The sequence below is a fragment of the Argentina silus genome (assembly GCF_951799395.1).
Source record: "Argentina silus genome assembly, chromosome: X".
Classification (NCBI taxonomy): domain Eukaryota; kingdom Metazoa; phylum Chordata; class Actinopteri; order Argentiniformes; family Argentinidae; genus Argentina; species Argentina silus.
This window is the reverse complement of record NC_139653.1, coordinates 22635413-22657938: the sequence shown is the minus strand read 5'-3', so window position 1 is coordinate 22657938 and position 22526 is coordinate 22635413. Positions and strand designations below refer to the sequence as shown.

The following is a 22526-nucleotide window of genomic DNA, read 5'->3' as shown; positions in this document are numbered from 1 at the left end:
AAAATCATTGTCTGAACATCTACCTGTTACAAATTCAATTATTTTATTGTGATCATATTGTAACGTCATTCATTTTGTCAGGACCAAGTCTAATGCTATTTAAATGAATCCAGAGTAAAAAAGTGGATTTCTGAAACAGCGCTTAACTTCTGATTACTTAGTTCAGGACTATGGAGTCCCTGACTGAAATATGTCAGGTATTGATCGTTTTTTATGATGGGTGGTACATGAAGGGAATTGGAACCTCTAAAATAAGAAGATTGATGGCCCTCCCTGAAGTTTTTTTTTTTTGATAGCTCTCCCTGAACACCAAAAAAAAAACATTTGACCCCCTACAAAAACTACTGATTAAAACATTAAGTAGATAGCAGAACATCTACGGTCTCCCTCCTAGGACAAGGTGGAGTTTAGTCATTTTGGTTCAGTGCATAAATCTGGAGGTGCCAGAACACAAAGTGAGCGCGAGAGAGTGGTTGACATGATCAGAGGTCCTGGAACACATGGGAAAAATGTCCCTTTAAAGCCACAATATGCAGGATTGTGCCCTCTTTTCACTACAATGACAATTCAGAATATGTCTCCTCCTCTCTCCCTCTCCTTGCTCAATGCAAACTCCTTCTAACTGAAACAATGAATCTGTCAATAATTTTCATGTTTTTATCCAGCGAATGTCTTAGTTGCATGACCTTGAAACTAGCAAAGGATCTGTGTGGTTGAAATTCCGTCATTATTTAGTTTGGAAATGTTTGTGGAAACACATAAATGAACCAGTCAGTGGAGACTTCAGATTTCAGATGTAACAAGTGTTTTCCCAGCAGCTGTGCATTCATACAGTGACAGTAACCCCTGTCAAGAATACCCTCCCCAAGCCCCATTATCTCCCTAAACTACCTGCCAGCTCCACATTGTGAAGCTGTGTCTGTCACCGATGACGAGGGTGCACACCAAGTTGCGTGACTGGCTATACACAGTACAAACTACTCACACTAAACCCAAAATTACAAACAAATACCCTCATTCCCCAAACAAAACTCAGACATGGCTGTAATGTCAAACAGGACATTTACTAGGAAAAATCATTAGCTTCAGTTGCTTTGGCCATCGGCAGCTCAGGCAGTAGGTAGCCAATGAGCATATTACAGGTTACATGCCCACAGCAAATGGTAGACTCCCATAAATGTTCCGAACACTTTAAAAAAGCAAATTCAAGCAGAAGGGTAGGGTCTTGGCAGGTGCTCGCACTGTCACAGACTGCTAATGCATCATAAGTAATGTTTCAGCATGGTTATTTAGTGACATTTTCAAGGAGGAAAAGCTACATAATGCACCTTTAAACAAACCGTGGCCTAAATAGGGCTATCCATAGTGGCATCATTTCAGCTAAACCTAGGGTATTACAGAATCATTGGCATAACAAATCGTAATTTGGGCGGAGGGTCTGGGAGTCCTCTTCCAGGAAAATGTGGTATTTTCTAAGAGGATTTCATGCAATTCTAGCAACGTTTGTATCAGCAGTTAGCTTGGTACCGAGCTACACTGGGAAAAACCCTGCAATCCTGCTTCAATTTACTAACCATAAGGGGACATTTCTCTTCAATAGAGCAGAGTCAGTGTCGCACACAAGATTCAGATTGAGCAAGTGTTTAATTGTTTCAATGTGCCTCATTGAGTAAGCATAGGCACTACTGTAGACATGAAATTAACATATTGTAGTAAATTTTGTTTTAGATTTATTGATCATTTTCCTAAGGTAACCTACCTTTTGATTATTTTACTTTGGCTACACATGGTCCAAACTGCTTCAGTGAAGGCTGCAGGTGAAGGCTATTCCATATTCCAGGAATTGTAATAAAAATAAGTAGCCTAGGTTTAATGGGCTACAGAACTGATAGGGATTTTCCCAAACTATATTTGTATGCCTACTGTATAATCACCAAACATTACGCAGCTATATGCAGTATATGAGGAGGCTGGTGGGGTAGTGGAGTCATTTACAGCTTGGCTTGCAACCTGCACGTTGCTGGTTCAAATTTGCTAATTATTATTGCTAATGCTAACGTTTGCCTAATGTTGCCTTCCCTTGACAACTTACCTTTATCTTAACCACTCGAAGTAAATGCCTAATACTGCCTAACTGCCACACAATTCCAAGTTTATAAAGATTTACTTCTTACATAAGTCATGCAAAGTCTCTTATCCTCACGTAGCGTATCTTGAGCTTTTTATGTAGCGTCCAAAAATCTCTCATGCGTCAACCCAGGACATGCAATTGGGAATGCGTACTATCGTGTATATGTACATGGTTTAATTAGGAGACTGTCTTGGCTGCCGTTATTATAGAATTATTACATTGGAAACAATTACAATAATTGTTCATGACACAAGAGCTCCAGGATCTGTGCAAAATAAGTCCACACTTTGATATGCCCGATCACGTCAGATCTTACTGAGAAGCTAACCAATGGTGAGCTAGAAAAGCGCCCATCCCATTCGCTGGGCTTTGGCATACTGAGAGAGCAAAAGAAGTGTAACGGGAGCGTACACAGCATTAAATTCTGAAGCATTGAAAGATATACAAATTGTATTAATTGCAAATTGCATGACACTCCCCTAAATGCGTCCATGTACCCCCAATTCTAAATAATGATCAGAATTAATCAGATGATCTGTGTGAGCTTTTCACATGACACATTGTGGGACAGTCTCACAGGCAGAGCTTACATTAAGTCAACCAATGGAGGAAGATGAAAATAAAATATTCTAAAAGGTTTGTTAAAGGTCTAGCATGTAGTTTTGCATGTTGCTGCCACTATCACACTGAAAATTAGAAAATGTGCATATGCTAGTTTTCTAATAGCAACAAATATGTGCATATCCTTGTAAACAAACCAAACGTGAAATAGGCAAGTAAAGGCTAGTGTCCTGACCGACATCAGATTGTGCAAAACCCTTTGTTTAGACCCACTATTGTCAAAAGATCGATCTAGGAGGTCCGCGAAATAAATCTGTGATTTACCTTCCCAAACAGTCCTGTTGAATAGCCGACTGCAGTCTCAGTACCAAAAATAAATGCATGCACCCTATCCAACAGAATAATATTATCACAATGTCTAATATGTAAGGGATAATGTTCATAGAATATCAATTAGGCTACAAAATAACCGACAGTGTGAATCGCGCAGGGATCGTTAAATTTAGCTGGAACGCATTTCTCGAATGTTGCCTGAACATAATCCCGCCTACACAATCCATTAATTATGTTAAATAAGAAAACGAAAATAAATGTATGGACTTTAACTGCTGTAGCAACATTTAAGAATATAAATAAATATTCCATTTTTTATATTCTTAAATTTAGCGCGAATATCTTCCTGTGCCTATGAGTGCACGAGAGCAGCCACCTCTTGACCAATCACAACAGTGTTTATGCTCTCGCGTGCTGGGGGTACTCAGTAGGATGTAGTGTCTCAGGGGTACATGACTGTTAAAAGTTTGGGAACCACTGGTTTAGACTAATACTATAAGGTGTAGTGTAGCACCTAGGAGTAGAGAGGAGACCAAGCGAGGGAATAATGATGAAAGGCAAATAGGCTACTTTACTTGGTAATCCACAGATTAGAACAGGCAAGGATTTTAGGAAAAGAACAAAAGCTAAGTCTAAACCTAGGAGCGCTGGATACTATAGAATCATCAAAGGCATAAACTATTGGTTCGCTCGAGTAACTGGAGCACATGACAAGTATCAAGCTATGACACAGAACACAGGAAAACACACTACATATAGAAAGATTTTGGGAGAGGTCCTAAATTAGAAATTAGATGCACCTGAGTGCTAATAAATCCTTGGGGAAGTCTTTGCCCTCCAGTATTCAGATGGAACCATGACAAATACAACACCCTTCACTGAATGTTCTTCATCATGTGATCTCATTTCTTCATTGCTACCGATTTATCATGGCCATTTAGCACTATTTTAAAGCTAAAATCTATAGACTGGACCTTTAATTAATTTGACCCAAACCTTGAAGCTTGAAACTGTGTAGAAAAATCTGCATGATTCTGCAACAGAAGCTAAGTAAAACAAGTGTACAGTAAACATGTTGTCCCCCACAAATGATGTAGCGCCCCTCTATAAAAGGAGAATAATGGAATGAAGCCTGTGAATAAAGCAAGACGTTTATTCATAAACGTTTTACTATGATACTCTGGTTGTCTGTTATCCCCTCTCCGATTTCACTATAGTTTGCCTGAATTGGATCTTTTCCCAACATTGCCATTGACTGCTCTAATTGACTGCTCAAGTCTGAAGCTAAGCCAGCCTCTGGCTAGTCTTGTCAATACTTTTGGAGCTTGCTTTCTCTCTCTGCTGTTATCGATTGATGGGTTTATTACCACCCATTTTTATTCCTCTTTCTCACACACAAATGCACAAATGTCTAATTGTTGTTATATGAATCCTACAACTGATGCTAGATATAGAACATTTACATTGATATTTAATATTGTAAGGGAAATATGTTACATATATTAAGAGAGTAAATTCTTGAGTCTGTGAGTAAAAACATTACATAAAAAAAAGAACTAAGAATGACAAATGACAAAGAATTAACACCAATGCACCATATGTGTTTACATGGGTTAGAGAGAAAATTGATTATATAGTGCTTTGTATCATAGGCAATTGACCCACAGCTTGATACAGTAGATGTATCTGAGCTAAGAGTGTGTGGATCGATGTCATTGTGGCAGCTGTGGGTGGATTTGTCAGGTTTGAATGTCTGAGTGTATGTGTGTTTGTGCGCGTGTGTGCGTGTACTTGCGTGAGTGCGCGTGTGCGTTTGTGTCTACTGCACAATATATGAATAGATTATTTTGGGTTGGATATGAGGGAGAGGCAACAGTTGCCCTGACAACGACAGTAGCTGTCAACACCTCTGTCTTAATAGTGACAAATGGTACTTATTACATCAGCGTTAATTTCCCCAGATCTCCTTCAGATGAAGATACTTAGCCTGCACTGATCAAATTGTGTCAGCATAATTACTGAGAACAGACCCTATTAAAAGCCAGGGCCTCAGATTCAGTGTCGTGCCTGATAGTTAGGCCTATCACTCACATGCATCTCGAGAGGAGGGTGATGTGAACAAGGTTGAGATCCTTCTATACTAATATCCTTAAGTCCAGAAAGGACAGGCCAGGGGGTCAATACTCACTTTTGTATACATGATGGAGACTGTATTATGTTACTGACCCAAGTCTTTATCCCTAACAGAGCCAAGATGGGGCCACCATAGAAGAGGTAATTACCATGACATTAGCTTGATGTAATAAATCCATACAGTGAAGGTGTTTGGGATTGGGAGAAGGTGGTGCATGTGAATTATAGAAAAAACAAATGATTAAAACTAGGAATTTCATTAAAGCCTCAACCTATCTTTACAATAACCTCAATAATTACCATAAGAAATTTCAAGGCTGTATAGATTTAGAGTTGACACTAGCTCAGTGAAGAATCCTGTTATTTATCTTTCTGTTGGGACTGCAGAGGGAATGGAATTCACAAATTAGTGTCGTCTGATGGAAAAGTGTTAATTGCTGTTGTTAAGCTGCTGCAATAATTAGGTTATGATGGCAGACCGCTCCACATGGCACATTATTTAGCCCAAAGCTCATCTAAACTCAGTGCCATGTTGGTGCAAATAGAGTGCTACATTTAATTACCCATTTTATAATCTGTGGATTTTCTAGATGGTCAAATGTACATTTAGTATTATTACAAGTGTTCCATCTGGGCTGTTAGATTGTTTTAGCTAACCTTAAAGAGCAGAGATAAATAATGTAGGCCTACATGATTTACACATCAGGTGAGCAATCTTTAACAATGAGACCACTGGTAGTATACTGGTAGTAACACTGGTTAGTATTACTATAGGTCTTCAGATTCAAACAGAGTACAATGATGTACCACAGTGGCATGATGTCTTGCTGCAATGCTGTTCTCTTGCTTGTACTCATGTCAATATCTCTTCTCCTCTACTTTCCTTCTCCCGCTTTGCTAACCACTATTGCTCTCTGGCTGGAGCAAACACAGGCCTTTGTCTTCCCGTTCCTGCTCCAGTGTTTGCATTTGCATAAGTGTCAACTACCAAAAATAACACCAAAAATAACACATTATGCGTACAGTCTCTAAACACCAACATCAACCAGAGTACAGCCGCTACCAGTATCCCTCCCTACCAGTTTCCCTCCCTCTGTTGGCTTATAATGCTAAAATACAGCATCTCTGCCAACTAGTCAGCTAAGGGAGCCCAATTCTGAACTGCCCATGTCTCTCAGCGTGAGCGGAGCATGGAGCCACCATTGTGGAAGACAACAGAAGATTGAATACCCCTCAATAGGGCAGAAGTCAAAGGAAGAATAGCACTCCTAATTATGCAGAGTTATCCGTGTGGATAGCAGTTTGAGCGTGGTCACGGCAGGAGAACACCTCCACACTGGAGCGCATGGAGGGAGGTTTAATTATACATGCTGATATAGTAGCTGCCTTGCCAGGCTCAGGCTGTGTGTTTAGAGAAGCTGCTTAAGAACTCAGGTCCCCAAGGTTAGGCAGTCTGGAGTCCTCATGATGTCTTTTATGAGGTTCCTATCCCAGTAATCTCTGGCATAGGCCTTATGTTACAATGTCAGGCTCATTGGTATCACAATCTAACAAGGGTGTTGGTTATACTGATAAATAGGCCTAAGCAGCATTTGATGTTTGTTGAATACTGGTACAGTTATAAATCTGAACTAGCAAATTCAGGACACAAATTATTGGCTACATACTGCATGTTACTACTAAAATAGAATTCATACTGTAGGTTACTCTTCACTGTCTGTCCATAATTGGTGATAGTGATAGTGTTGTTGATAGGAAACATGTTACTTGCTTTGGTATCAGTTTTGCAGTGCTGGAATAGGTAACCAGAAGGATTTAAACTACATGTTTGTAATTGCAGTCTGTCCGGCATCCTGTTGAGAGCAATGCAGGGAGGTCATACTCTTAAAGAGTCCATCAGGATGTGTCTAATAGGATGTCACCCAAATACTGCGCAAACCTATTTCTTTTCCAATAACACTTTAACTTGTTTTGAGAGTTTTTTTTTTTTTTTTTTTTACTGTAATGTAAGCTGTTTAGTGCTATTATTTAGTCTGACTAAATCACTGATTCAAACCAGCTATTTGACCTTAAAGGTGCAATATGTAACATTCAAGCTTTCTATAAGTTTTCTAATTGTTGTAATGACTATGTTTAATCGATAGTGATCATGGAATGAGGTCTTGAAATAAATATTTCATTTACCAATACTGTTTTTTGGTCGCTTTCTAAAAGCCATCAAATAATTCCTCTAAGATAACTTCATTTTACAGATACAGTATTTCAAAAGATTAGAAATAAAGTAATGTATCAAAGGAGTTCAGTATAGAGATAGATTACTGCCAACATGATTGTAAATACATACAGTACAACTCACAATTGTGTACCATGATCTACCATAAACAGAAAACACAGAGAACAAATAAAATGTGGAACTCCATCAATGTCCAGGGGGTTGGTGGGTTGTCATGGGGGACAGCATCAGCCAGGGGACCAAAAACCACAGGCCTAAGGAGGGAGACATGAAAAGTGGGTGAGATGTGATAGTGACTGGGTAGTTGTAGCCTATATGAGACCTCATTAACCCTCTGGAGGACCATGAAGGGTCCCACAAACTGTAGGCTCAGCTTTCGGCAAGGCAGATGGAGGTTAATGTTCCTGGTGGAGAGCCAGACTCGATCCCCAGGCTGGTAAACCAGAGCCTCACTGTGATGGTGGTCAACGTGCTCCTTCTGGCGGTGGATGGCTCGCTGGAGTCGAACATCAGCTCCACACCTCCTTGGAATAACGGAACCACTCATCCACCACAGGGGTCTCCATCTGGCAGGGATTCCAAGGGACCAAGGGAGGCAGATAACTGAATACCTGCTTGAACAGCACCTCTGCAACCTGAAAGGCAGCAGGGAGATGATAGAGAGGAACAAAACGGCAAGTCTTGGAGAACTTGTCAACAATTACCAGTATTGTGGTGCAACCATTGGAAGGGGGAAGATCTGTGTCAAAGTCTATGGATAGATGTTTGTTCAATGGCTGCAGGCACCACAGTAAGTGGATACCGGTACTTGGTGGTGACGGAGTTAAGCCCTCGGTAATCGATACAAGGACACAGACCACCATCCTTCTTGGCCACAAAGAAGAACCCTGCCAATGTGGGAGATGTGGAAGGTCAGATAAATCCCTGCTTCAGAGCCTCCTGGATATACTCCTCCATGGCCTCGGTCTCTGCTATGGACAAGGGATAAACACGGTTGCGTGGAGGAGCAGAGCCAGCAAGCAGGTCAATGGTACAGCCCCAGGAATGATGAGGAGGGAGACAGGTGGCTCTTGTCACCTCCCTCAGGTCTTGGTAGGCCTCCAGAATGACTGGTTGGAGAGAGGCCAATGGACTCTCCACTGTAGTGGAACCACAGGATAGGGAAAGGCAGGTTCTCTGGCAACAAGGTGTCCAGGCGATGATTTCCATCTTCGTCCAGGAGATGGTGGGTTTTTGACGTTTGGGACCGGATATGATTTTGTGGACTGGTTCCCTCTTTCCAGCCACTGGAGGCAGCCGTGGTGCGGAAGAAGAGGGTGTAATCAGCAGTGGTGCGGGAACCCTGCCGGAGTTGGAGAAGTCGTTAACCAGGCGTCAGCAACAGGGGAGAGAAGGGGGGCGCGACAGATGAGTTGGTAGGCTGGCGGTTCTCTGTGCTGGCGTGGACTCACCGGGGGTTTAGGAACCTCCTGTGGTGGTAGTGAGCCGATGCAGCTCAGGAGGCAGGATACAATTGCAGGAAATGGTGTTTAGTAGGATCCAGGCAAAGGTACAAAAACATGAAGGGCAAATCCGTAGTCAGGGTTGGAAAAGAGTTCGGTAACAAAGTGGTCAAAGCTATCAAAGACAAAGGGAAACAGGCGTGAACAATAATACAGAGGTGAGAAATCTAATGCTGCCTGAGGTGGAGTGAAACTGAAGGGAATATAAGTGATCACCATTTCAACTGACAAGCCAGCCACTTAGAGCTACTGTAGAGCTAATATAGCAATGGGAACTTACAATTTCGAAAGACAAACAAGCAAGGCAGATTAATACCCTCTTTGATCAACTATTTTAAGTAGGTGAACAGAGATGTTTGGGTTGGAATAGAGCAATAAAAAGCAGCCTCATCAGCTTAATTAATGTCTAGGATGCATAGCTGTCATTCTGTGTTTATACTTTTCACAAGCAACGACAATGACCAACATTTATGTCGGGCAGCAATGGAATGTTCATGATGTCTTTGTGACTTTTGTGTCAAAGAACTGTTGCCCTCTGATTATAAACCGTAAGTAAATATCTATGGTATAAACCAAGTCAACACGAACGGACAAGTTGTTTTTGTTAAATGGAGATTCTGTAAACAAATGAAAACAAATCCACAGACATTATATGATCAGCAAATGCAGATTCAACAGTTCTAATGCTAAAGTGTGAATTATTGGATAACCACACAAAGCAATGTTTTCGTTATTATACACACATCACAACATTTGTTTGCAAATGTAAGAGCATTTATTCATAAATCATTTTGAAATTAAAATAATGGTTTACAAATACAAATCAAGAGGTGTTTGTGTGTGGATAGTAAATTATATTTGGGCTTAGTGTTTTTTGCTTATGGATCCTGGTACACATTTATGAGTTGTATTTATTTACAATAATATTGGCAGTAATCTAACTCCATAGTTCTGGCCTGAAGTAGTGTTTTGATGTGGTAGAGAGGAAGAAGGGGAGATGGAGGCAAAGCGATAGTGACACGCTTTGTCACACTTACACACACATTCATTATTGAAGCTTGGCTCCTCTGTGCGTACCCAGTGGTTGGGTTGCACCAGCTGTCTAGGGTAGGCTCTGTGTACTGGAACAGATAGGATTGTTTTTTATTGACCTCACAGGTACAGGGCACACACTCAACTTAACAGGATGGTAACCCCCTCTAACCTCCACCAGGCCACATGCTCTCGTATAGTACAAACAATCATGCAGTGTTAGTCACAGGTCAGCTTCTCAACGCCACCTTTTAAGTATAGAAGAGCCCCTCTAAAGGGCTGTGGTAAAACATTGCTGGGTTTAATTGGAATATCCACTCAGTTAAAGGGACAATGCTTAATTTAGTTTTCAGCCAAATGGCTGGCCCACTTGTTTTGTTATGAAGTTAACAGCAGAACAAATCCCAGATTGTGCCTTTTACCACTTTTCTGGACATACTGTACTGTAAGTGTAACTACAACACAAAGACATATAGTAAATATGGGGGTGAGGAGAAAGGGTAGAGAGGTAGCAAAAAAGGGACGTCTAGGTGGTTGAGGAAGGTACTGTAAGGAGCCAGCATGGGAGTTTATATATTGGCTAAGGTGTAAGGGTTTGGCTGTTGGTACACTGTGTACTATGGGCCATGTAAGACCCACGTGGTCAGCCTGGTGCCTCTGCTGCCAAGCAGGCTGAGGAGCAGGGTCAACATTGTGACCTGACCTCAATCAGCTGAGATTAGAGATCAGATCAGATCCCCTGTACTACACAACGCACCACTAGCCCCAGAGCAGCCACCAATTAGACTTAGAACATGTTGTCGACTTTGACATCACCTGGAGAGGAAAAGAAAGAGGAATGGAGGTATAGAAGGGACAGATTCATGTCTACGCTCAATAGACATTTATAAGTCATATTCGTTGAGAACCAATGGGTATGAATCAAAATTACCATTGAAAGGCAGAACAAATCCCAGATTGTGCCTTTATTGCCCTATTTGCACATTGGTAGTTTCCTCATGAAATTTTAGTTGTGGAGAGAGCCTGTGTACAGTGGAATCACTCCACCAATGAGAGCAGAATTGGGCCAAAGGAGTTACAGCATGGCCTAGAACTATCTCATCCATCATCTCTCTCTGGTGTCCATGGAACAGTCTCTCAGTGTCTGAGTCACCAAACAGGGGAGCTAGTACCCAACCTCCCCTTAAAAAAGGAGGATACACTATTCTCTATAAATCCTACCTTATTTAGCATGCTAAGTATGAGAATCGGGAGAGATTAGATTTAATCCTTGGCAAAGTGAAGGTGATTAAGTGTATGCCTAGAGAAACGAGAGCTCCTTCACATCAGCACAGCTGGGAAGGTGTGGTGGGATGCACACTGGCGCTGGTGCAGCACTCCTGCCACTGTGGATGTGAGGCATAAGGGCGCCCCTACGCCAGCCGCCGTTGCCTTATTACAAATACTAGGCTGTCTGTTTAAATGACAGAGCCTGGGGTTCAGCAGCTGAATGTAACATTCAGTACTCTATGTATGGAAGATCTTCTCTCTCAGGTTGCCAGTAACTTGAGAACAGTGGTGAAAAGCTAAGACGAATGAAAAACCTGAACCCATGTATAGTGCCCTCCATAGGTATTGGAAAGAGATAGCATTTTGCCTATAGAGCTTTTAGCTCTATAGTTCAATAGTTTGGATTTGAAATTAAACAATTATTGAAATTAAACAATTATTATGGGGTCAAAGTAGTGATTCTCAGCTTTAATTCAATGTTTTTTTTTCAGATTGGGTTCACCATTTAGAAAGTACAACATTGTTAGAAACATGAATGAATTTGGAAGCATTTGCTTGTAGTCGAGCAGACAAAACATTTCTATATACTTCAGAATACATTCTGCTGCTGCTGTCAGCAGTGACATAATCAATTAAGACAAGTTAACCAGTTCTTGTGGCAGCTATACATGCCCGAACCATAGCACCCCCTCCACCATGTTACAGATGAGGTGGTATGCTGTAAATCAGAATAGAGAATCAGAATCTTGGGCAGATCCTTTTTTTCTCAGAACTTTCCTCTTGCAATCACTCTGGTACATGATCATATTTGTCTTATCTGTCCACAAGACAGTTTTCCAGATCTCTGCAGGCTTTGTAGGTACTTTTTAGCAAACTGTAAGTGACCATCCTTTTTGTTGGTTTGTTGGTGGTTTGCACCTTGCAGTTAAGCCTCTGTAGTTGGTGGCATATTCTGCGGATGATAGTCTCTGACACATTCTCGCCTACCTCCTGGAGAGTGTGCCTGATCTGTGGGACAGTTTTTTTAATTTTTTTATTATAGTAGCATTTTCGGTCATCCACTGTGGAAGTCTTACTTGGCCTACCAGCCCGTTTGACTTTCATTGATGGTTCTTTGGTCCTCATGTTGACAGACACCAATAGCAGACTCCAAAGGCAAATGTAAAGCCTAGAATCAATACTATACATTGACAGCTCTCTTATGCCTGCACAAATTATGTGACGGAACACACCTGACTAACCAGAAACACCTGTCAAGCCAATTTTCCAATATTTTTAGTGCCCTGAAATAGGACTATGGGGACTATGTATAAAAACGGTTGTAATTTCTAAATGGTGAAACCAATCTGAAAAATACACATTGAACACATTGCATTTAAGATGAGAATCTCTACTTTAACTGCATAGTAACTGTTGGAGTATAGAGCTAAAAGACACAACGCTTCCTCTTTCCAATACTTATGGATACTGTATATTTTTTTTTAAAATGTTCTCCTCCTGCTCTTCAGTCTGTCATAACACAATAACAGAGGTCTGACATCTTAAAAGCCACTGGAGAATCCAGGAGATTCAGGAGATGGAGAAAATTGCAGTAGTACACAGCGGCTAGAGAGAAAGATAATTTGGACTCGCTCAAGATGGATACCACAGTGAGATTCTAGAGTGCCAAATACAAAAAAGAACACAGAAGAAAAAAGGCTATGAAAAGGCCAATTACACTCACACAATGAACCACATTTACATTGGACAATGGATCTGATAATACATAATGAAAGTAGTAAAGTATAGTGTAGTATAGCACTTCTATACAGTATGAATGCAAGAATGAATCCTACTGTATATGCCTGAGATATGTTTTGGCACTGCTCGCTGTATTGATTTTCCTATGCAAAGTTAGAATAAAAAAAAGAAACTAAACTAAAAACAAATAGAGAAAAAAATTAATAGATGAAAATACAGTTTACACTGCACAGGTTTATGTTGACACACACACACACACACACACACACACACACACACACACACACACACACACACACACACACACACACACACACACACACACACTCTCTCCCTCCCCCTCTTTATGGATTTCACTGCTGGTTTCCTGTCTCACACAACTGCATTCAAACCAGTAGCTGAAAACCCCTTCAGGATATAAAATCCATGGACTCTCATGTCTATTCTAACTAGGTCAATTCTTACAATGGCTGTAGACTCTTTCCCCGCTCCTCTCTCGATCTATTATTCCCTCTCTTTCATATTCAAGCTACAAGGTTGATTTATCCATTTATTTATGTATACATTAAATTATTATTATTATTATTATGCTTTTTAATATTGGCCACATTTGCAGGACATGTTGTACAGTAGCTCCTCTAATAATTAATTTACTCTGTAGATGGTCAACATTTTTCCTCCTCTGTTTTGGAATATTTCTCCTTGCTGTATCGTAAGAGACAAAGACACATTAATGGTTTTGTATAAGGCCAATACTGCACCATGTTTGTGCCTGTTTCTGTGCTAGACTTGGCCTCTGATTCTCTGTGTACCTTTCTCACCACATGTGAACAGTACATTTTCCTTAGGCTTTATCAAAAGGCTCTTTTTCAGTGGCTCTGCACAGCCCAGGCAGGTTTTCCTGTAACTAAAGCTGCCCCTAGCTCGTGCTCCTTGGGGCCTAAATGCTCACTAAGCTGCCTCTGTCTTAGCATGCTCACCACAACACAGTGCAGACAATCTCCTGTAAATTGCTTTTTCGATCAGTTTTGACATCAATCTGCTCTCCCGGGGATAATGCATGCATATGATTGTGAGAGGAAGGTATCATTCCTTATGGATGTTGACAACCCCACTCAGTCGGGTTTGATCCCCGGAATTAACATAATATTACAGCACAGAGCGAACTGCCAGTTACACCGAAGACGATGTGGTTGCTGTACCAGAAGATCATACCAGCCAGGTTACTGGAACTATCAGGAAGGGCAGAGGGCAAATGTAAAGGCTATCTTAGGTGAAAGATATCATGCTATGATATATTTTATGATATTTAATAGAGCTTGTATCAAAAGTATTCAGCACTACTCTGGAATACCATGAATGTAGGTAGGTTCAGCTGATACAGCAGGTTCAGCTGATTGGACAGACCTTGGACAGACCTCCCCCCCTCACTCTCTCTCGTCCTGTTCCAGGACCTAGATATCTCATCACATCCACAGGAGCCCTGTATATTCTGGATGTAATTAATGAGGATGGATTGAATAACTACCGCTGCACCACACGGCACCGTTACACCGGTGAGACCCGGCAAAGCAACAGCGCCCGACTTTTTGTGTCAGGTCAGTGCTGTCTTAAATACCCTAAATATTCCCAAAACATCTACTCCTTTGTATATTGTGATACAATAAATACCAGTAAATTTGGTTGTGTCCCATCAGATCCCACTAACTCAGAGCCAGGCATTCTGGATGGCTTTGACCGGTGGGAGGTCATGGCATCCCATAGGGTGGAGCTGCCCTGCAAGGCATCAGGCCACCCCATGCCCCAGTACCGCTGGCTAAAAGATAACAGCCCCCTGGAGCCTGACAGCCGTTTCCGCCAGACCATCACAGGCTTGCTGATAGAGAGTGCCCAGCCCACCGACTCAGGCAGCTATGTATGTGAAGTATGGAACAGCTATGGCAATGCCGAGGTCATGGGTCAGCTGCTGGTCAAACGTAAGTACAAAAGGGACACTTGTGCTATCTCAGCCTGCATGGGTGCTAGTCAGTTTCAATGTATCATTTACCTCTGTTGCTACTTTGTTTGTTATCCACTTGTATCTGCTTTCCATGTGTCACTGCATAGTAACGATTTTGATTTGTGTTTTTCTGGTGTCCAGAGCCCCTGAAGGCAGTGGTCAGTCCACGCAAGGTGAAGGGCAGTGTGGGGAGTAAGGTATCCCTGTCCTGCAGCGTCAGTGGCTCGGATGAGTACGAGCTGTCCTGGTACCGCAATGGAGAGATCATCTACCCTGGCAACAATGTGCGGATCACAGGGATCAACAGGGAGAACCTGATCATGGAGGGCATGGCCAAGAGTGATGGTGGAGCCTACCAGTGCTTCGCCAGGAAGGGCAAGCTGTCTGCTCAGGACTTTGTGCAGGTCATCTTGGAGGGTGAGTGCAAGGCTTGTTTTTAAGGCCTTTGGTTGAATGACAGGTATTGGATAGGCTGGCGGACTTGCCATAAGTGTCACACAATAGCATATGTACTCTAGTTTCACAAACACTAACTATAACTGAAGACCAATGTAACAGTCAGTGGGAACATACATTACAACTGTGTGTGTGTGTGTGTGTGTGTGTGTGTGTGTGTATGTGTGTGTGTATGTGTGTGTGTGTGTGTGTGTGTGTGTGTGTGTGTGTGTGTGTGTGTGTGTGTGTGTGTGTGTGTGTGTGTGTGTATGTGTGCATGCAATGACTTAGCAAAAATGGATTTGGGCCATGGATCGATATGGCTGGATATGGCTGCTGTTTTTAGGGTTACTCCAGCCAGCTTCTAATTGCTTACCTGAGCTCAGTTGCTTGGGCAACTGTCTCCTGTGGCCACGGAACTGTATAAAGAGGATATTGATAATCTATAATGATGTAGAGCATGCCAGGGTTATTAGAAAGCAACAGCAGGCAGACATTTCAAAGGCCATTTACTACCTCTGAAAATAGAGCTGTTTTTCATTTCACTAAGAATGCCCCCAATAGAGGGGAGGAAGAGAAACAGTTAGTGTGTTGCTTTTAGAGACAGATGCTACTGTATGTACTGTATAGTATGCAGTATGTACAGTACACTGTTGCAGCTTTTGTCAATACTGAAATATAAGGGAAAATAAACATTATATACTGTATGTCTCAGATTAATCCTTTATAAAAAAAACAACAACCTGTACCATACAGTACAAGTTATGCTATGGCTGTGATGTTCTGTAGTCAGGCACTTTAGCATACCTATTGTTTTCCTTTTAGTTTTCCTTTTCCTCTCCCCAGATGGCACTCCAAAGATTCTGTCCTCCTTCAGTGAGAAGGTGGTCAACCCCAACGAGCCAGTTTTCCTGGTGTGTAACGTTAAAGGCACGCCCCCGCCCTCCTGCACCTGGTCTCTGGACGACGACCCGGTCATCAAGGACAGCCACCACCACCCCGGCCACTATGAGACCCACGAAGGCCACATGGTCAGCCAGCTCAACATCACCCATACCCAGGTCCCTGATGGAGGGGTCTACCGCTGCACCTGCAGGAACTCGGCCGGGGCGGTCTACCACCAGGCTCGAATAAACGTAAGAGGTGCTTGTCAGATCAGCTCCTCCAAAACAACAACAAAAGCATAAACTTAACTCATTTTGTCTTTGGTTACAAGTACTGTACCTGCATGCCCTTTTCTCTTTTTTGTTTTGTTGTTGTCTTTTTCCTTGCAAAGTGCCTTCAGATACCCTAACCTTTTACTCATTTCAGGATTCTTTGTTTTTATGGGTTTTTTACCCCCCCCCCCCCCCCCCCCATTTATCCCTTTGTTTCAGTTGCAGGTATTGTTTTGTTTCCCCATTATTTTTAAGGTGTATATTTTATCCTCATGTGAATATCGTTTGTGAGATTGTCTCTCTTTTTGTGTGCATGTGATTTTCTGGTCTCTTTGCTCTTTCAATGCTAATACTGTGCTATTTCATGTTGTCTGTATTTTCAGGTCAAACTAATTTTCTTTGTTTTTTCCACATTGATCTACAAAGTTTGTCTGAACTGTGCGTCTTTGCTAGGAGCCAGGAGAAACATGAATAAAAAGTATGCTTAAAGGAACACTTCACCAATTTTTTTTACCTCAAAATCGCTGTCCACATCACCTTATGAACGTGTGGTCATGTGAAAGCGGCTTCCCTGTGGCGTAAGCTAGTCACCATAGGACTGGGTGCAAATGTTTGTTATGGGCCCCACATCACCCCCACACCCCACCCCACCTCCCCCACCCCACCCCCCCAACCCGTGAAATGAAGATCATAACAGCCAAAAGTACACAATTATTTAATATATCCCCGAACAGACCACATATCAAACAAGCATCTTCACTTAACTTAAGAATGAGTCCTGATTTGTCATGTTCAAATAATGACAGGTACAGTATTATACTATTTTCAATAACTGGCTCAGCGGCCTTTTCATTATACCATGAGATAGCCTATGCCAACAATCCCCCTCCCATCCCCTACAAAAAATATGTGTCGAATTTAAGATGCCTCCTGTTATCTTTTAGTCTCTTATGTTTGAATTTGAATTGCAACTTCGTATTGTGTTTACATAGCTAGCTTTCTAGACTGGGATAAAAATCTATGCCCTGACCTCGATGTTTTCACATCACATGATGAAAGAAACGATAGAATCATTGGATGATAGGCTTTGCGAATTGGCATATAACTATTATTCAAAAATATTTGTTGTGTAAATGAAATAGATTTACTATCATCATCAATTCATATATGTTGGTGACCCTTGTGCAGTGACCAATATGACTAATTCAACATTATTTAAGTCAGCCAAAGTAAGGGGGTCAACATCGCTATTTTCTCACTTATTTGCATTAATTGTTTTACATTCCTGACTATTTAGACAGCAGAGATCACTTATAACATGCTGTTGAGTCCTGGTGACCATCATTGAAATGTTCCTTTAACCAATACCTCATCGGTTCTCACTGAGAATGAGTAAAGTCAACTAACCTTGTGTTACAGTATACATAACTACTAATACAGCTATGCATCTCCTGAGGTGGTTCTCCGGCCATTAGCAAGCCATTCACATCTATTTCATATCTCTAAAGCTCTTCACATGATGCTCTAATCTTATAGTTATTGTGGCTACATACTTGGTCGATTTAGTTTATTTGTTATATTGATTCTTTATTATGCATGTCTCAGATGTTGGTCTGTTTTAAGACATAATGAATATATTTTGCCACCTCTCTCTCTCTGTCATTTAATTGGCTTTTAATAGTAATATATGATTCTCCACATAGATTGCTGTCGCTGGAACATGATCTTCCTCTGATTTTCTCTTCAGTTCCATATGTAGATGTTAAGATCCAATTGGCTAATTCCATTCTCTGCTTTTCAGGCTTTAGTGACCAGTGAGATTCAATACTGTAGTGATCTTCAGTGATGTTGACTAAAACAGTTCTGTCTTTCAGCTGTCAGTCACCCCTACCTTGATTTTACTCTGGTCCTGATTTCACAGCCCTTTCATCAGCCAACCATGAGGTCATGTGGTAAAACAAAACAAAAAAAACAACACAATTTGGGTGTGGTTCCTACAGAGCACTCACTGTATGATATGGTTGTGATGTCACAGTTCCTTACCCCAAAATGTGTTTATAGAGAGCTCTCTCTCCCTCTCTGTTATCTTAGGGCCTGCCAGCATTCGTCCAATGAAAAACCTCACAGCCATTGCCGGGCGAGATGCCTACGTCCATTGCCGGGTTATTGGCTACCCTTACTACTCGATCAAGTGGTACAAGAACTCGGCCCTGCTCCCGTTCAATCACCGGCAGCGAGCCTTCGAAAACAACGGCACACTGAAGCTGTCCAACGTACAGCAAGTAGATGAGGGAGAGTACAACTGCAGTGTGCTTGTCCAGCCCCACCTGGTGGCCACTCAGAGTGTCCATGTTAGTGTCAAAGGTACGACCCAGCTGCCCCGACATGTACTGTGTCTGTGAAGCAAGAAACAAACATGTACTGTGTTTCTGAAGCAAGAAACAAACATGTACTGTGTCTGTGAAGCAAGAAACAAGCTACAGAATAGACAGAGAGACCTAGACTACTGAATATAGAATCACATTAGAGCCAATAATATAACTACAAATGAGCTTGATTGAGGCCCCAGAATACAAAATGTGAATCTTAACAAGTGCTTCCCCATGCCCCATATCCTCTCCTGTGTTAGGCCTAAATGTCATAAATGATGTAGCCACTACTTAAGAAATTTTCATGGGATGAGGGTGAAGGAGGGGGAGGGGGAGTGAGGAACAGAGCACATGATATAAAGCAATACTTCAATTTGCGAGTGTGTTAGTTAATTTGCTTTGCTCATACTTAAATTTCTGAAGCATCTGGGGGATCTCAGGAGCCTATTATCCACATTTTGTTGTAAATTAAATAAGCAGCTGAAGTGCTGCTTATTTCAATGTTATTTTAACTCATTGGATTCTGAAACACTGGCGACTGGCGAGATGGCTGGAGAGTCCCCAGAGAAGTTGCTGTGGTGAATCTGGGGAGGAATCTGGGAATCTGGGGAGGTTTTCACATCTCTGTGATTATCTTTGTTAAGGCTGATTCTCTTCTCTCTTTACTCCTACTCAAGGTCCCAATATTGTTTTAGAATTCTCTTTCTGGACACAGGGTATATGAGTCAATAAGATACACTATGATCACCATGTCAAATAGTCCTGAAATAGTACACCTCTGCTTGGCACTGTGTGGTGATACTCCGAGACTTTCTCTCAGTCTGATATGTAACATACTACTCTCTTCCCCTGGCAGTGCCGCCATACATCCAGCCCTTTGCCTTCCAACGTTTCTCCATTGGTCAGCGCGTCTTCATCCCCTGCGTGGTGATGTCAGGTGACCAGCCACTCGACATCACCTGGCAGAAGGACGGACGGCCTATCCCGGCAAGCCTGGGCGTCACAATCGATAACATCGAGTTCACCAGTTCGCTTCGCATCTCCAACCTGTCCCCCGACCACAACGGCAACTACACCTGCATTGCACGCAACGAAGCCGCTGCAGTAGAGCACCAGAGCCAGCTCATTGTTAGAGGTCTATTTCTCTTTATCTTTATTTCTTTCCAATACCCTGTTTTCTTTTGCTTCTAATCTCCCTTTTTATCTTTCTCTCAGTTTCAATTTATCTTTCTCTCTCTCTGTTTACCTTCTTTTATTCTCACTATTTCTTTCTCATTTATCTCTTTGCTGCACTCTTTCACTCTATCCATCTATCCACTGTATCTATGATGCTCCTTTTCTGTCTCAGATAGAAATACATAGTATAGTAACATAGTAACCATCTCTGTCCCACTTATTTGGTTGTGTGTAGTTCCTCCCCAGTTTGTGGTGCAGCCAGAAGACCAGGATGGGATCTATGGGAAGGCTGTGACCCTGAACTGCTCTGCTGAGGGTTACCCACGCCCCACAATTGTGTGGAAACACTCCAAAGGTAAAAACATATACAAACCAAGGAAAGTAAGGTAAATGTAAATTGTCATACAGAACTGTTTTAGGATGAGCATACACCACAGGGCTTATTGTTTAAACAGCGCAAGTCAAGAGTGGACAAACTGGTTGGGTGAGGCTGCCTGGTTTGTGTTAGAATTCATTCAGAAATCATATGCTCTATTTATTATTATATTGAAGTCAGTTGACCACAAATGCACATAGTGTGTCTGTCATTTTATCCATTGAATGACAGCAATTTGATCTTGTGTTGTGTTACGACCATTGTTCACGGGGACATTCACAGCTGAAAGGATGGGGAGGATGTTGATCTGTTGTTGACATGTGTTCCATGTCATCCACAGCCCATGTATGAGGTGGTTGATCTGCAGGTGTGTGATGCATACAGTCACAGTTGCACAGCCCCTGGGGGTTGTGGGTTAAGATTAGAGTTAGCAACCAATAAGGCGTCGGTCAGGACCCTCCCCCCCAGAGAAGGGGGTTGGGAGGGGGGCAGGACAGAGGCTGACATAGGGAGAGGGCAGGTGAATAAAGTGGCACGATACTTGATAGCTCAAGAGGGGACCCAGGTGTTTCTTTCATTATCCATAACTAGGGTTGAAAGACTCCCCAATGGACAACTAATGGGGTGGTTTGTGGGGCGGTGGGCCTGGGATCAAAGGCAGGGGGGACATTGGCCATGCTTTAATGGGATTTGTTTGTGACTTAGGCTCCCTGGGACCGAGAGAAGATTGGGTTTGATGTGAGATGCTCTTTGAGCCTCAGACCCCCTGTCTGATTAATAATGTCTGACAGGAGCTGGTCGCCACAGCGATGGTAGATTGACGACTGTGTGTCTTCATCTGAGAATCTAAGGTGTCTAATTAGTAAGGCAGGGTCTGTGTTTTGTTTGCCGTGGCTGGGCAGCCTTATATTCCCAGTCATATGTCAGCAGAGCCACTGAGAGCCAGAACGGTGAGTAAAGGTCAGCTGGCATTAGGATAACTGCCAACTCTATTTGAATATGCAAAATCCATAATTCAAGAGAGTACATCTTTCTCTCTCTCTCTCTCTCTCTCTCTCTCGCTGTCTCTCTATCCATCTCTCTCTCCATCTGTAAGGCAGTAGTGTGGGACTACTGTCACCACTTGACCCCTTGCTAACCAGAATCACTTGACTGCATTTCTAATAAAGCACCAAAACCCACAGCTCACTAAATGACCTTATCTCTACACGCTAACTTTAGTGCATGCTAATATCTGGCACAGTTCAGATATACTGTAAGCTTAATACTCCATGAGCACGCCTGGAATGTGTTGCTTTTACAGTAATAAAGGTAGAACACTTATATACTGTAGCCCGGAGAGCATTTCCATTCCCAGGCAGCTCCTTGACCTTAACATTTTCAACATTAGTAATTTCCTACCCATGGTAATCTTACCCCTTCAGAATGAGACTGACAACAGCTCTTAACAGAATCATGGATGATAATAATGATAGAACATGTCCTTATTCCCTGATCAATCTAACATACTATATATTGCTGTACTCCAAGGTACAGTATAACTCACCAGTGTAGAAAGATACAGTTCGTTCTACAGTTGGCCCAGAGAAACATGAAGTGCTTCTTTCCAATCTTTGTTTTTGACAAATATTTATATTGGATTATATTGGAATAAATTGTATTAAACAAAAACAGACATGTTTAAGATTGAATATTCAATAGTTCATATTATAGTATTCTAAGTATGGATTTGTTGATTTATATTCTTACAAGTTCAGTGTTGTTAACACACATACTCCAAGACAGCACACAGTCGGATTGACGTCATCACTACATCTAAACTAAAAGAAATTTCGGATGCAGTTACGTTACATAGATATAGCATGGGGATCATTTTCTCAGAGGGCTGCCGTCGGTAATACATCAGGAAGAGTGCATCGTGAAACTATCTCTAGTCGTTCCATTGCCATTCTGTTATATATCGGCACTACATATGCCAGCTCCTTTACCAAAGTTGTTTTTTCTTCTACTTTCTTCTCGGACTCTGTTTATCCTACCATATGCCGATGGCAATTGCCCACATATTCTTTGTTACACTGAT

At 41.9% G+C, this 22526-nt stretch overlaps 1 protein-coding gene across 2 annotated transcripts in view; it reads left to right on the top strand.

Annotated features, from left to right (window-relative positions):
* Nucleotides 1-22526, top strand: part of dscamb (Down syndrome cell adhesion molecule b) — a gene marked incomplete at both ends in the record, with an annotated part of 106651 nt that overhangs the window by 49213 nt on the left and 34912 nt on the right. For both annotated transcript variants that reach the window (XM_083695881.1, XM_083695880.1), the window contains 7 exons: nucleotides 14386-14532; nucleotides 14632-14910; nucleotides 15075-15350; nucleotides 16215-16511; nucleotides 18617-18889; nucleotides 19751-20029; nucleotides 20306-20425. In XM_083695881.1, coding sequence (XP_083552007.1) covers nucleotides 14386-14532; nucleotides 14632-14910; nucleotides 15075-15350; nucleotides 16215-16511; nucleotides 18617-18889; nucleotides 19751-20029; nucleotides 20306-20425 — 1671 coding nt within the window. The remainder of the gene's footprint in view (nucleotides 1-14385; nucleotides 14533-14631; nucleotides 14911-15074; nucleotides 15351-16214; nucleotides 16512-18616; nucleotides 18890-19750; nucleotides 20030-20305; nucleotides 20426-22526) is intronic.